At 34.8% G+C, this 16,018-nt stretch overlaps 1 protein-coding gene across 2 annotated transcripts in view; it reads left to right on the forward strand.

Moving 5' to 3' along the window:
- LOC150103377 (D-aspartate oxidase-like) overlaps positions 1–15,353 on the forward strand; it is a 160,723-nt gene extending 145,370 nt beyond the window's left edge. For both annotated transcript variants that reach the window (XM_090398110.1, XM_090398111.1), the window contains 2 exons: positions 8,766–8,864; positions 15,110–15,353. In XM_090398110.1, coding sequence (XP_090254236.1) covers positions 8,766–8,864; positions 15,110–15,235 — 225 coding nt within the window. In that variant the 3' untranslated portion in view covers positions 15,236–15,353. The remainder of the gene's footprint in view (positions 1–8,765; positions 8,865–15,109) is intronic.
- The last annotated feature ends 665 nt before the right edge of the window (positions 15,354–16,018 follow it).

The following is a 16,018-nucleotide window of genomic DNA, read 5'->3' on the forward strand; positions in this document are numbered from 1 at the left end:
TGGAAAAAACCTACTTCTCACACTCTCCTTATACAGCTTCCAGGGATGACCTCTTGTTCTTCCCTGATTTCCCACCATTTGTTGTAAAACCTCTCCAACATTGTTCCTATAACAACCCCTTACTGACTTGTAGGTCTCTCATATCACCCCTCTCTTCCTCCCATCCACTAGATTCTGTAAATTGCATCTTCTCAACCTTTCATCATATTTGACATTCCAGAGATCAGAAACTACCTTAGTAAGTCATCTCTGGACCCTTTCCAACATTTCTTCATCCTTTTGAAAACAAGGTGACCAAATTTGGTCACAGTAGTCCATGTGTGACCTAATCAAAGCCTTATACAATGGAACAAGAATCTCCTTACTTCTACAAGTCAGTGTCCTCTATATCATTCCAAGAATTCTTTGTGTTGTCCTCACAATTATGGCAATGTGTCCCCTAAATTTCAGATCAATCATCCACCCCAAGATCCTTTATTTCCTCCACCTCCAACAATATATCCCCACCAAGCATAAATTCTACATTCCAACTTTGTTTCCCAAATTTTAAAACCTTAAATTTTGCAACATTGAACTCGCATCCCTCATTCCCGTGCCCATTCACTCAAATTATTCAAGTCTTCTTGTAAGACCACAACATCTTCTCTTCTCTTCATGGTTCATCCCAACTTTGCACATCTGCAAACAACTGAATATCCCCATCCAAATCTTTGCCAATATCATTACCGTACAAGTGAAACAGCAATGGCCCTAAAACAGACCCCCTGAGGCACACCACTAGTAACATTCCTCTTCCTGGATATTGCTCCTCCATACACAACTTGCTGATACTTATCAGATAGCCAGTCTTTGATTCAATGCACTAATCTAATATCCAACTCCATCCGCTCTTGACTATCAACTTATCATGCGGTAATCTATCAAAAGCCTTTGCAAAATCTAAGTATACTACTGTATATTCCTCTCCTCTGTCCAAGGAAGCTGTCACCTGATTGTAGTAAGTAGATTACTAAAGCATGACCTCCCTTTAGCAAATCCATGCTGTCCATCAATGATAATACCATTGTTATCAACCCAATTCTGGAACCTAGTTTTCACCAGCTTCTCCAGCAACTTAACCACAACACCTGACACACAGATAGCCCTATAATTTGATGCTTGAGTTCTATCACCTTCCTTATGACGCAGCACAATCTTGCTCTCCTTCCACTCCTTTGGAACTCGACCCAGTGCAAGGCTCATATTAAAAAATATGTGAAGGCAGATGTCAACTCCCTGGCACATTTGTCGGCGAAAGTTCGAGAACCGCCAGTCAGGTGCTGTTGTGCGGGGCTCTCGTAACTACATACAAGACATGTACGGGGACATTTGGGGTCCAATAAACTTTAACCAAAGTGCAGGGGTATTGAGAATATAAGGCTTGGAATTTTGTTGAGAAAGGCTTCCAGTTTTCATCTTGTGTGATCTGTCTACAAGAGGTCGAGAAGGAGAGGTATCGATTAGTTCCGGAGGGGAGTGATGGGAGTCCGTCCACGAAGGGAGTTTCCAGTCCGAAGCCAAGGATAAATCGGAGGTTACAGTCTAAGGGAAAATCTTGCCATTTTGGTTCAAGCCTTGCCACTCTGTTTGCTTATGTGCATGCCCACCGACGTACGCAGTTCCTCACCGGTTAGTTCCAGACGCCGGAAGATGGCTGACGCGATCCCTCGATAGTGCCTGGTGACTCCCATCGAGGAAAAGAAGAAAACATGGAATGGAGAAGAAACCCATAAAGCCCCGGAAAAGAAAAAAAAAAAAGAGGGAAGGCATATGCAAGACAGTCAGAGACCCACATGAGTCTGTATGTTAATTATTTTATGTTTGTGATTTCATAGAATTCTCCTCAAGGAACTGCTGAACTATTTAATATAGAAAAATAGTGGTTTAAGGTACATGAAATGCTCGTAGATTTGTGTAAAAATTATTGAGTTTAACGTGAGCATAGTTAATTTCCCTAAAAAAGATTCGGCTAATTAAGATTTCCTTTGATTAATGTGTGTTAATTGCTTATTATCACATCATGTACAGAGCTGTTTTAATCAAAGGGAATGAAATATGCCAATGTGATTATCAGTCAATTAACTAAGTCTTTAAGGTGAGAATCTAAGAGTCATATAATGTGTGTGTGGTGCATGGTTGATGACTAATTACGATTGTTAATGCACACCTAGAAATTTCTTGTTCTGTGTGAATGATATTTAGTATTTGTAATATAGAATTATCTGAGATTTAATTAGAAAAAAAATAAGAGAGTTCACTAAATATTACATTTGAGTAATTATTCAAGATTAATGAATTTCTTGTATGAATGAAGATTTGACTTCATGTATTGTATAGTAACTATTAGATCAGTAATTAAATTTTGTTTATATATTAGTATATTAGTACATAATGGTTTGGTCTCATTTTATTGTCCTTTGCAATGCACCGATTCAAAAAAAATAAACTCAGATCTGTAAAGTGGGAGCCCAAAGGTTATTAGAGTCCTTTTTGAGATAAATAGAGAGTTATAGGGCCAGGACTGCAAAGCAAATTGATAACTTGGGGATGATAAAGAGATTTTGTTGTGAAAGATATAATAACCTACTGGAAGTACTATATTTCTTGTACCATATCGAGGCATGGATGGCACAGTCATAAATCTAAATAAATATTTCCATTGCTCTCGGGTAGAAAGAATCTAGAGTATAAAAAGGGGAACGAAAAAAATTAAGTGACGATATATTACACTGTCGCAGCATCACCTGGATATATATATATATATATATATATAAGTAAAGCATCCCAGGATACAAGAAAGAGAAAAGGGTTAATAATAGAAATCAAGAATCAACAAAGTAAAAGAAAAAATAAACATTTTTACAGAATTAAGGAGGAAGAGGATGAGAAGTTGGAGCTAAATGGTATGTGCATATTGACCAGCAGTTGCTTATATTGGTACATGATTGGAGGAAAGAGGAGCAATAGTGGTGGCTCCAGATTAGTGCAGCATTGTCCATAGAAATGCCTATACAAAAGACATAAGACAGAGCATCTGGTATTACATCCATTCCTCCATGGGATGGTCAAACACTCGCAAGACCAAAATAATTATCATACCTTGCCTTACAGACATTCAACATATGAGCACTCACCACCTATTCTGGAAATGCATTCCACTCATTTACCACTCTCCATGCAAAAAATCTCCTTTTTTGAAAATGAAACCAAATTGTACATTGCTCTGAATCTCTAGCAGTAAGAATCAACCAGTAAACCCTGAAAGACCCTGTCTGCTCTCTCACTTTGGGCAGTTAGCCAATATAAATTACTTTTCCCTTACTCTCAAATCAGCAAAACTCCACTTAATATATTTGTTTTATGGCCCATTTGTCAAGCTTCTCTGTCTAAATGATAAATGCACGTAAACACAAGAAAGATATTTAATTAACCAAATATTTCGGTCTGGAAATAGCAGACTATCCTCAGTGGTATTACAAGAACAGTTATAAAAAATACAAGCTAGAATATTAACAATAGATCATTTAATAAGATCGTTAACACGCCGCGTGATGTTATATTACTAAGTATGAAACAGAATATTTTGAAGTAGAGACATGATTGAAAAAAAAAATAAATAAAATAATGAGTAATCTTGATTAGACTTTCCCAGATTTTTGATATAGATATACAGTCATTACGATTCAGGTTGGGATGATGGAGCAAGGCATCCATGCTATGTAAGAGGCGAGTCCTGGTCCAAAGGATGTTGTGGTCAGTTTCAATCCCATGCTGAGCCAATCCAGACTTTTCAGGTTTGTTGTGAAGAATGGAGGATTGATGTTCTTGGATTCTTTTTTCAAGAGAATTCTAAATTAAAACAGCAAATTCTCTGTCAAAATTTGACAACAAATCCAATTGCTATTTTCAGTTGGTTATCTATATTATTACTGTTTTGTTCTGTTGTCCTTAGCAACTTCTGTTCCTTATTAGATAGCTCTATACTATTTTGCATCCTGCATCTGTTCCCATATTAGAGAGACTAGTAATTAGACAGGAACTTCACACACACACACTGAGAACAGCTCTTAATCACCATTACATGTGTGTAATATAAGTATACAGCATTATGCTGAGATTTTTTTTGCAAGTATTAAATTATTCATCATTTGTTAATAACTTTCATTTATTAGAAGTCTCAGTTCAACTCCCAAAGATATACAGATGTAAAATATCGCGAGAAATTAATTTTTTTAGAGAATTTTCGCTAAATATTTTACAATATTTTTTGTCTGAAATTATAAGAAAAAAATGTACTTAGTTGTAATAATATAAAAATGTAAAAGTATAAATTGCTGTTAAAATGCACCTGCACTTTTGACTTGTTGTTAAGAGCTTAATAAGAATTAAGCCTGATTAGTGCAGAATGCCACCAAAATCGTAAGGTCAAGCGGGCAGCGATGACGTCAATTCGTTCATTGCTTCTGGAATACTCCTAAGTACGAACAAAGGACTGAAAATGGAATAAAAGGCAATACAGCACGTGGTTCTGGGCTCTTCACCTACTGTTCTACGGGGTTCCTTCCCGAAATCCAGGAGGTTCGTTTTCCTGCTATCGTTGCCCGATGTTCACCGCTGCCAGCTCGCTCTAGGCTCCCAGCACGACTGGACGAAAGACGTTCCAGTTCCAATGTGTATAATGGAATGTATGTCGGACTTTCCTCTAGAGATTGTTAGCAAGTAAGCCATAAATTTGTTGTAGTATGTTATGTGTATGTAACTCAAAATTGTAAAGGATTGAGAGAGGTTACTTGTTAATAGTGGGAAAAGTAAATGTTAAATAACGGAAAATTATGTATTGTTGAGTATGTCTAATTCACAGGTTGATTGTGATAGTGTCTGAATTAGTGTCATTTAGGTTTTGAATATATTGAAAGAAAGTTGAATGTAATCCCTCCTGGAATACTTATGCATACTTGTAAGCCAAGTTGTGTCATAGAAGATATTTTTATATCAAGGAAAAGTAGATTTTTCTGATAGTGAAAACACTATAGTTGAAAACTGTAGTGTTTTCACCTATCTGAGCAACAGTTAAAACACTGTTGCTCAGATAGCAAGTAAATTTGTGTGTTAAAATGCTTTTAATTAAGTTAATGTTTTAAGTGATTAGGTTATTTTCTGCTAGTGAAAGCACTATAGTTTCTGTTGCTCAGATAGCAAGTAAATTTTGTGTGTTAAAGTGTTTTTGATTAAGTTAATCTTAAATTAACTTTTATGTGCTCTGTATCACATCTTTTAGTTTGATAATAAATGTTTTTGTTTTGTAACTCCCTGGTTCTCATTCCTTAGCCAATGCACTATCCCGAAAATATTAACGAGCCTGTTGGGAATAGAATATAGTAACGAGCCACGACTTGCATATAAAGAATTTGTATAGAAGTGTTAAATTAATTTTGTTATCTTCTCGCCCTGACTTTCAAACATAAAAAGGTCAATTAAGTAGTGCAGTTGTTAAGTAAATAAATTTCTTAATTGGCATTGTGCAATTGCTCAGGAACTGTTACGTTAGATAGACTTACAACACGAGGTCTAACTGACAGCAGAAAAAGTGGGGGCAAGAAATAATGTTAGTTAGGAAGTAGATAGATAGATAGACAGACAGATAAAAGGAGAAGTAAAACAAAGTAAACATTTTGCAAAGGAGCAACTGACAAGGATTTAATAAAAATAATATCATAGAAAGATAAATAAAGATAAAAAATTTACACAGATACGGTAACTCAGTTAAGTCATTTCATCTGTCTACATTTGAAAACAAAACTACAATTAGAAAATATAATATAGTACAAGTACTTTGATATTTATTGTATCATTACTATTTCTTTATTAGAAATATAATTAGAAATATATACAACAGGCTTTTGTAAAAATTCAAGTGAAGAAATTTTATGATGCAAAACATGCATTCCAGTCATTAATATTTACAATGTGTTTTGTAGTGACCATCTGTAGTTATTATAAGACTGGTATGCCATGTAAACTGTTTTCTCATTGATTATGTTTTTTTTTTTTTTTAAATTTAAAAATCATTAGTTATATGATTATAACTAATGAATATGTGTTAATTTGAAAGCTCTAGTTGTATTCTTACCCTCTTACATGCTAGTTGATTATACCAGTTCTCCTAGGGATGACTATGATAAAATTGCCAAAATGCTCAGTGTAACATTTAATATTTATTTTATTTATTTCATTTTACAGTATATCATCTATTCACTAAACTCATCCAGTGTTCATTATATTAAAAAAAAAAAAAAAAAAAAAAAAAATCACTAAACTGTACTCAACTGGCATCCACCCTACTGCATGTAAGAAAGTTTTGTTTTTTGGCATTACATGTAAATATACATGTAATGCCAAAAAAAAAAAAAAAAAGAATTGTTTACCATCAAGCTATTGTCTTACATCAGTTTTCTCTAAAAGTAGTAGAGAAAGTTATTAACAGTCAACTTCAACACCTTAACTATCTAATTAATGACCTAATTAAAGATCCACAGGATATCTCCTGGCCTGTCATGCATCTTAGGAGGCATTCCATGGACTCATAAAATTCTAGAATTTTGATAAAGTCTGGAATCGAGGACTTCAACATGTTACCATCCTTTGGACTGCCTTCATCCTTGTGTAAATGGACTGCCAGTTTTTAATCAGATCAATCCCTACATGTAATGTTGATGGTGTTCTCTCTCTCTCTAGACTTTTCCTGTTAATCCTGATGTTTGTCATTTCACCACCCTCTTCCTGATTTATGTAAACAACCTACTCTCATGGAACTGTAAACCATATTGATTTTTATGATGATATGATATTTTTATGATGATAGCACACCACTCATATGACATCTTGCCCTGCTCAAACATCTCAAGCTTCAAGATCATCTGTAATAAGTGCTCTGTATACTGATCTCCATAGTATTCTTGGAGAAAACCCAGTCAACTTCAGTGCTTCAAAAACACATTTTGTCTTCTCTCAAAAAAAAAACTCTCTGATCTTCTCTACTTACTTTTGATAATGCTCAGCTCAGCAGCCAAGACCGAATCTCTCTTCTCAGACTAATTCTTACTCCATACCTTTCCTGGCATAATCATATCACTTCTATAGCATCAACTAAAACACTTGGTATCCTTTTTCTGTTCAAAACAGTACTTCTTTTCTGAACAGTTACTTACTCTCCATAAATTCCGAGTCCAATCAACCATGGAATACTTTCACGTTAAGGGTGGTACACCAAAGACCTTCCTAAAAATTCTTGATGCTGTTTAGAAAAGGGCAGTTCAGCTGATTAATGACAGCTCTTATAGCCTCTCTTCAGCCACTTTCCCATACACGATCAGTTTCTGCATTATATCTCTTCTGCAGATATTCCCCTGGCCACCATTCAGCAGAACTAACATCATTATTCCTCCCATATCTCAGAAACTTGAGGAACAGCTGCTCAGCATTCCTTGGCAGTCAAACTGCATACTTACTACACCCAGTTACCTTTCATTCCTTCCACCTCATTTCTGTGGAACAGCCTCTCCCATGAAGCATTTGCAAGGGACCACAATCTCCAACAGTTCAAGAAGAATATCAACAAATTGCTCTACTCCTGACCCTGCCCACACACACAGTTGATTGCTATAGGTTTTTTTTTTGTCTTTCATGTGAGGGGGAGGGAATTATATATATAATTAATTATTCTAACAGTGTAAAACATATTAAATTGATTAATATATATTATTTTGCTTGCTTTTTAATACTTCAGCCACTTAATAATCCTTAGCTTTCTTTAACTTCACTTTGGATTACCTATCAGTTCATTTGACGTAAACCATTATACAAGGTGGCCCAAAGTCGTGAAGGGGTTTAAATTTAATAACTTTTTTTTTTAAATTATTAATTGTTTTTATTCTTTTTTTTTTGTTATAATGAAATACAGAACCTGGAGATTTATTAGTTGTAAAAAAACTACATCGCATAAATGCTGTCCATTTTTGGCTTCACAAAGATGGGCCCGTTCTACGGTATGTTCCACGCCAGCTACCGTTTCTGATTGCAGTGCGCTAATTTCTGTATGAGTGTTCTCTTATGAGGTTACCTGAAGGAAAAGGTGCATGTGAACAAGCCCCAGACAGTCCAACAGCTGAAGGAGAGCATTCATGCAAAAATTAGGGTGCTGCAGCCAGAAACATTAAACATGGAACATGCTATAATTAAGTTTAAAAAAATCTCTTTTGGTTCTGTACTTCATTATAACAAAAAAAAAAAAAAAAAAAAAAAAAGAATAAACATAATAAATAAAAAATATATTAAATGTTTAAGCCCCTTCATGACTTATGGGCCACCCTATAATAAACTGAAAACAGTAAGGTAATATAAAAATGAATAACTACTTCAAATATTAATTTTATTATTTAGATTTTAATTTGATGTTCTTTCAAAGTAGGTAGGTACAACTGACTAGAATTTTTTGTTTGGCTGAGTTAGAAAATGGAGAGTGAAAGATGTGCTAAAGATCTATCAGTACTAAAATCAAAAGAACATTGCATTAGTATATTTTAATATCTAGACATTTTCTCTGCTTGTTCTAGTTTTAGAATGAACAAAATGCCTATGTAAGATGCAAAATCACTGCACTATTTTCTAATTGTTTTATTTTACTTTAATATTTACTCTTTTTTTTTTTTTTTTTTTTGGCATAATAGAAAGCAGAAGTCGTTTGGGAATGGGTAGGATTACGTCCATTTCGACAACCTGTTCGTGTAGAAAAAGAGCAGCTGCCATTTGGAGACACAAAACTTCATGTAATTAATTTTTAATTAGTTCTTTTGTCTTACAACTGTAAGTGGGTATGTGTGTGGGGATACCACCACCACACACACACATAATATGTGATACATTATGTATGTATGGTGGTAGTACAAAAGAATACTGTATCATTAGCCATAACTGGCTAATGATGTAGTATTCTTTTGTATATTAAAGTTACTATATTAAACTTAACATGAAATTATTATTATTTTTTTTTTTTAAATAACGAAACCTATGGTGCGATCATAATTAAAAGAAACACACGTATTAACCACATGAAAATTATTTAATTGTAAATATTTCATCCTAAGTATCCTAGGACATCATCAGTACAGTAGTTTTAAATAATAATAGGAATAACATACAGTTAGGGCACATGATTACAATAGAATCTCATTAAACATGCATGATGTGCTACAGAAGTAAAAAAAAAAAAATATTTAACACAATTTTGTATGACAATTTCCCATACAAAGAAAGTTCTGAAGCCCTACTACACAGACCAAACTTAAACCGCAATGACGTTCTTACTATTCCTAAAGTATAGGAAATTGTCATACAAAATTGTGTTAATTTTTTTTTTTTTTTTTTTTTTACTTCTGTAGCACGTTATGCACGTTTAATGAGATTCTATTGTAATCATGAGCCCTAACTGTATGTTATTCCTATTATTGTTTAAAACTACTGTACTGATGATGTCCTAAGATACTTAGGATGAAATATTTACAATTAAATAATTTTCACTGTGGTTAATACGTGTTTCTTTTAATTAACATGAAATTAAGCCATTTTAAAAAGGAAAAGACATTCTTCTTCTTCTTGGGATAGCCAAGATAGTTTGCATTACTGTAGTGTCTAGGACTAAATCTCAGAAGTCTAAAACACTGATGGAACTGATGTTCTAGTGATCACACAGAGTATGCTAAACTTTGAAGTCTGGTTGAACTCTGCTTACACTTTCAGAGAATGTAATGATACATTCTCTGAATGTGGAATAATAGTACAGATTCAGAGAATGTAAGTTGCAAAGCCTCATGAATAGGAGGAGGAGGGGGGGGCTTTGATTGAGACATATAAGCTAGTCAGGGATTATCAGGTTGACATGAAAGATTTTTCATAGAATGGGAAAGGGGGGGGGGGGTAGAACAAGAGGCCATTGCTGAAAACTGTATAAGATGTGAGTAGAGAAGTGAGGAGTAGGTTCTTTGCATGGAGAGTGGAATGCTTGCTTGAGTGTGTTGTGAATGTAGACACATTGAATCAGTTTAAGGCACAGTTGGATGAGCATTGTATGCATTGTGTGTACCTCCCATGAATGGTCTCTGACTGCATGGAGGACAGATGTTAATAATAATTATTAATGAGAGATTTTAGATTATGTCAGCCATCATGCAAAGACTCTGTGTTTCTTCGTTTCAAGGGTACAGTTTTAAAAGTTATTCTGCATATTATTATTATTATTATTATGGGCAATTCCAAGGAGTCCTTACACTCACTGAGGGAAGCCCTAAGCATCATGTCAAGAACTATACAACATTTGCATAGTATTTATCATACTTTGCTTTGAACCCATTCACAGTCATGGCACCCACAACAGACTCTGGCAACCTATTCCACTCATTCACTACTCTCCAAGCAAAAACCTAGTTCTAACACCCTTGCTAACTATACTCTTACTCAGTTTCCATGGATGGCTCGTAGTTCTCACACCACCATCTGTAGATATATTGGACCAAATCTAAAGGTAATGTTTTAGCAAGTCAAAAGATTTCCATGGATGGCTCCTAGTTCTCACACCACCATCTGTAGATATATTGGACCAAATCTAAAGGTAATGTTTTAGCAAGTCAAAAGATTTCCATGGATGGCTCCTAGTTCTCACACCACCATCTGTAGATATATTGGACCAAATCTAAAGGTAATGTTTTGGCAAGTCAAAAGATATATAATCTTGCTGTATCTATTCTGCAGAATATGGTTTAATAAAGAATCCATTAGTGTACATTCCATATCCTTCCCAACTTCATCTCAACTTAAATAAACACCACCATGGTCCAGCAAAGAGAAGTAGATTCCATACAAGAAAAAGGGAAACCTCCCAGATTCACTATTCATTTCCAGTCTACAAAATGACACTTTTTTTCATAATAATCCTCACTATGTACAGGCCCTTAAGGCCCATGACCTATTGATATTGGCTTTCATGACTATCATTTTTTAGGATAAAGTGGTGGTTAGTCTTATACCTAAATATATATATTCTTGTGTGTAAATTGTATGCATCAGACAGACTTTGCTACCATCTCATGACTGTAAACTCCAAATCTTGTGTTCTTCTTCCTCTTGTGCCCTATCTCATCTATTTGGGGTTGGCCTTTTTACGTGTGCAATCCCAACTGATTTGTTGTAGGAAAAGGTATTTTTATCTGCAGAAGTGTGTGTTCATGGGACTATAATAAAATTAGTTTAATCCTTTATCCAAGTGTGAGCAAACAAAGTTTGCGCCTGAAGTATCTTCAGGACTAGGGTAAAGTGATACAACACCAGGGCAACTCGTTGCAAAGGTGGAGAAAGCTACCAACAGTCCTCCACCTTTGCAACGAGTTGCCCTGGTGTTGTATCACTTTACCCTAGTCCTGAAGATACTTCAGGCGCAAACTTTGTTTGCTCACACTTGGATAAAGGATTAAACTAATTTTATTATACTCTAACCAAGTGAAAAAATAAACTTTCGTTCATGGGACTAGTTTGCCTGTTCTGAGGGACAAAAAACCTGAGTTTCTAGGAGTAAAAACTCTCCACTTCCATATGAGACTGGCTAACTCATCTTTTGTCGATAAAGTTTCCTCACGTCATGGACAGGAATCGAACCCAGGTCTTTCTGACCTAAGGGTTTTGTCTATACCGACTGAGCTACGGAGGCTCTAAACTCCAAAACTTGTATTAAACAACAAAATTACATGATAACTATAGTAACAAACTTTAATGAAAGTGCAAATATTTCATACTGGAAATAACAGTACATCATCAATGTGTGGAAACGACAAGCAAATCAAAGAACGGGAATACAAGGTATGTACAACAATTGGATTACCAATTAAAAATGGTTGCTGCATGTTAGAAGTTAATATTAAATTTCTAACATAATAATTAATTTAATTTTAATATCATTGAATTCCTGATATGTATCCATCAAGGGGTGTAAGGATATTATGATAGTACCACATGAAGAACTTACATCATTACTAACTTCCTATCAACAATTTTCCTCCAAATCAATCTATTATCTATCAAGACTCCAAGATATCCTTGGAAAAAAACCAGAATTCTAAAAAAAGTACTATCTCTGCACTGCATTCAAAACTTATCTGAAGCTGGCTGTTATCTTCTTTCCCAAGGATCCTCTCTACCTCCTCCTCCTCTCTGTTCCAGCTGCTTACAAAGATCCTTGTTCAACATGGTGAAACTGAGAGATCTGCTAACATCCACCTAGAAGAACATAAAAAAATACATCTGCCACCATAAGTATAGTCAGTCAGGTCTAGCTGACCATGCCTTGGTACCTTGCACAGAATCAAATGGAAGAAGACTACTGTGCTTCACCACTTTTTTTTAGAATCAGCAGCTGATTTAAAAAACCAACCTAATCTTAATGGATAAGGTTGTACTAAACTTTAATTCTTAGGCCTTCCACCCAACACAGTTAAGGCTAGCTAACAGCACCCATAGAGAGCCCCCTCATAGGACTTCAGGCTTTCAGTCTAATCTTTTCCACTTGTTTTATGCAATTTTAATAGCATAGCAATGATGATGTCTCAGTAACTGAGACAAATAAGATTGATTAAATGTGCCTTTTAATTATATGTGTTGTATTTATTCTGTTAAACCTTATAATGAATTCAAACCAGTATATAAATCTAAGCAAATAAGCATTTGGGTCAGAAGAGTGAAGCAGCCAATGGAAAGGAAGAGTAGAAATTCCATAGGTTACACCACCTGGTACATTTGTAGTGCCAAAAGAACATGAAGTTGTGAATGGTTGGAGAAAGGGTATTTTGTGAGAGAAGAGATGCATAAGGTTGCAATCTGAGTTACTGAGAACAGAGGTGACCTCCACAATGCATCTGGAAGGAGAATTGGTTAAAAAGAGATCAAGAGTATTGGAAGAGTGAAGAGGATTATCAGGAATGTGGGTAATTAGATTTACAATTTGTGTTTTGCAATTCCTTATGGCAAAGACCCATGTTTTCCAAAACCACGAATGGTTTTGGAAAAAAGGAGCCAGTCAGAGTTGTGAACGTTAGGTCATATTCCTAGGTGACCTTAACTATTTGGATAGCTGGATTACAGATGGTTTAACTTCATGGAGAAGAGGGCATAGTGGTATTTGGAGACAGGTAAATTAGCAGTTGTCTGGCAAGTAGTGTCGTATCTTGCAAAAGTACCTGGGCTACCCTTGTGGCAAAATACATCGCCAAAGTAATATTCTATTAAAGAAAAAATATTTGAATCTGAAAAGCCACATCATATAGAATTTTTCCAAATTCAGTATGAAATGAATGTGTCAAAATTCCACTTGAAAGTCACTTCACATCTTGTGCATCGATAATTGACTCCTTTTCATAACTTTTTAGTAGAATGATATTGTTATACATTCTGATAGCAAAATAAATTATAAGAATTGCATTCAATAAATGGATTTTTCTTGATGGTTTTCCTTTTGCATGTGGTCAAGCGAGATTCCTTCCCCCACTAAAAAAAAAAAAAAAAAACTTACTTTATACATGACACAAATCATAAGTATAACCTATTATATGTTTACTCATTTCTTGGCTTATATTCTCTGTCATGCTGACCTTTTTTTCTTTACTCCTTGATATGTTTTGATTCATTTTCTATAGCATGTAAATAACTTAATGATGGTATGTTCAGATTATCCTGAACTTTTCTGAAGACAGAGTAGATATTTCATTCACATATTTTCATTAGAACTGGAGGCAAAAAAAAAAAATTTTTTTTAAACCTCTTCAGCAGGTAAGTTGTTTTAGCCTTTCCCATTTTTAAATACACTCTCTGCTTTCAAGTTATTTACTAATCACAAGTATTTTTCTGTATGAAAATATTTTTCAAAGACTGTTTTGGAAAGTAGAAATTTCCCATTCAAAATAGTATAATCATAATTGCTTAGCAATTAGAATTTATAACTACTACTTCTCGCTTGGTCTCCTCATGTTTGAGGAGTCGTGACCCTAGCCACAATGTCTCTCTATTTCTGTCTTGTTGCAGTAGGGGCCAACTCCAAAGTAAGTCTAGTGATCTTTTTAATCTGGTCCAACCATCTTGGCCATCCTCTTTTTCTTTGTCCTTCCACTTGCCCCTGGATGATAAGTTTTTCCAGGTTGTCATTTTCATGTCTTGAAATGTGACCGAAATATTTGAGAATACTTTCATTAGACCTTTTGTCATCCAGGAGAACTCTCAATATCCTTCTCCAGCACCACATCGCGAAGCTGTTTATCTTGTCCATATCTTTCTTGCTGAGTGTCCAAGATTCAGCACCATAAATGAAAATTGAATACACCAAGCTGTTGACCAATCTTGATTTAGTGGTGATAGAAATGTTTCTGTCTTTAAATATTTTCTGCATTTGCACCATTGCTGACCTCATGGTAATTCTTTAATTTCTGGATGACATCTACTCTTGGTGCTTATTAGAACTCCTAGGTAAATGAATACATCCACCTTCTCGATGTCAACATAGTGGACGAAATTGTCATTTTCATTATGGCCATATATTTATAACACTGTCCCATTATTTTAAAATATCTGTCAAAACAAGAGTGGTTCTGAGCATTCAAGTGCTATACTGAGTATCTAAAATGGCCATCTTTCAAGTTAGTGGAAGATCAGAAAATAGATACATTTTTTTCATCTCTGATTGAGAGAACACAATTCTCTAATGCAGGTAAAACAGTTTTAATTGAAAATCTTAGTTGAAATTCCATGATATGAAAAATCTTTAAGGACTTTTCAGCTAAAACTAACCATTCTGATATTGAGGTAGTAGCATGATATTTCTTCCAAGAAATTCAGGCTTTTCACACTGTAAAGCAGAAAAACAAGCTGGAGAGTATGCAATTAACTCATATCAAAAAATTACAACCATTTCAGAGAAAGATAGTATTATTTTGTGAGTTCAGCATTATAACGGAATTGTTACTTTTGTTTTTATTATTAGGTTGTGCATAATTATGGACATGGTGCTCATGGAGTATCTCTTTCGTGGGGTACTGCTACAGAAGCTTCATACATGGTTGCAGATTTACTCAACAGCTCTCCAAATAAACCAGCATCGAAATTGTAGTAGATTATTGTATGAAACTGTTGTTTTGAATATATTTTCTTAACAATATTTGTTGCAATTGTGATGTAAAAATTTATATATTTATTCAATAGAATGAATAAACAAAATTTACTTTTCATTCCTGGTATCTTTTTTTGAGTTGAACAAACCACTCTTACATTTGAGCTAGAGAGAGAGTAGTTAAGGACTATTTACTAGCATTGCACAACAGGTCGAAAGTTTTGTTTTGCCAAAGTGGGTGAGCGATTGTGATTGGCATGCTAACCAAAATGCATGAAGAGAAAGGGATGCAGTTTGTGAATGTGTGAGAGACAAATGGAACTGTATAAGAGTGATGGTGTTAAATTTTGATTAATTGAAACTCTTAAGAGTTTCGATTAGAGTTTCTTAAGATCATCATTTAACAAGCAAAACCCTGAAAAGAATATACTTGCATCCAAGTATGTGTTATATGTATCTGGACAGATATAGAATACATTATTACAAAAGAACAGAAATTGTGAATAATTAAATGAAACGATTTTTACTAGATTGTCTAATGTCGGTAAAATCTGTAAATATATAATAATTTTAAAAATAGAGGGCACGTCTACAAAATAAAAGGTTGCCCCAGGCAGTATCAGTTGCACATGGCACGTGGAGTGGCAAGCAGTCAAAACGAATTAAAACTGTACGAAGCGAGACCCACGTGGGGAGAATTCTATGCGACGGGTGAACAACGAAGGTTACAGAGAGTGCCGATAGGGAGTGGTATAAAAGGATTAGGAAACCCCCCCCTCCCCA

The sequence above is a fragment of the Typopeltis vanoorti genome, chromosome 9, assembly GCF_054136105.1.
Source record: "Typopeltis vanoorti isolate ZY-2024b chromosome 9, IOZ_Tvanoo_1.0, whole genome shotgun sequence".
Classification (NCBI taxonomy): domain Eukaryota; kingdom Metazoa; phylum Arthropoda; class Arachnida; order Uropygi; family Thelyphonidae; genus Typopeltis; species Typopeltis vanoorti.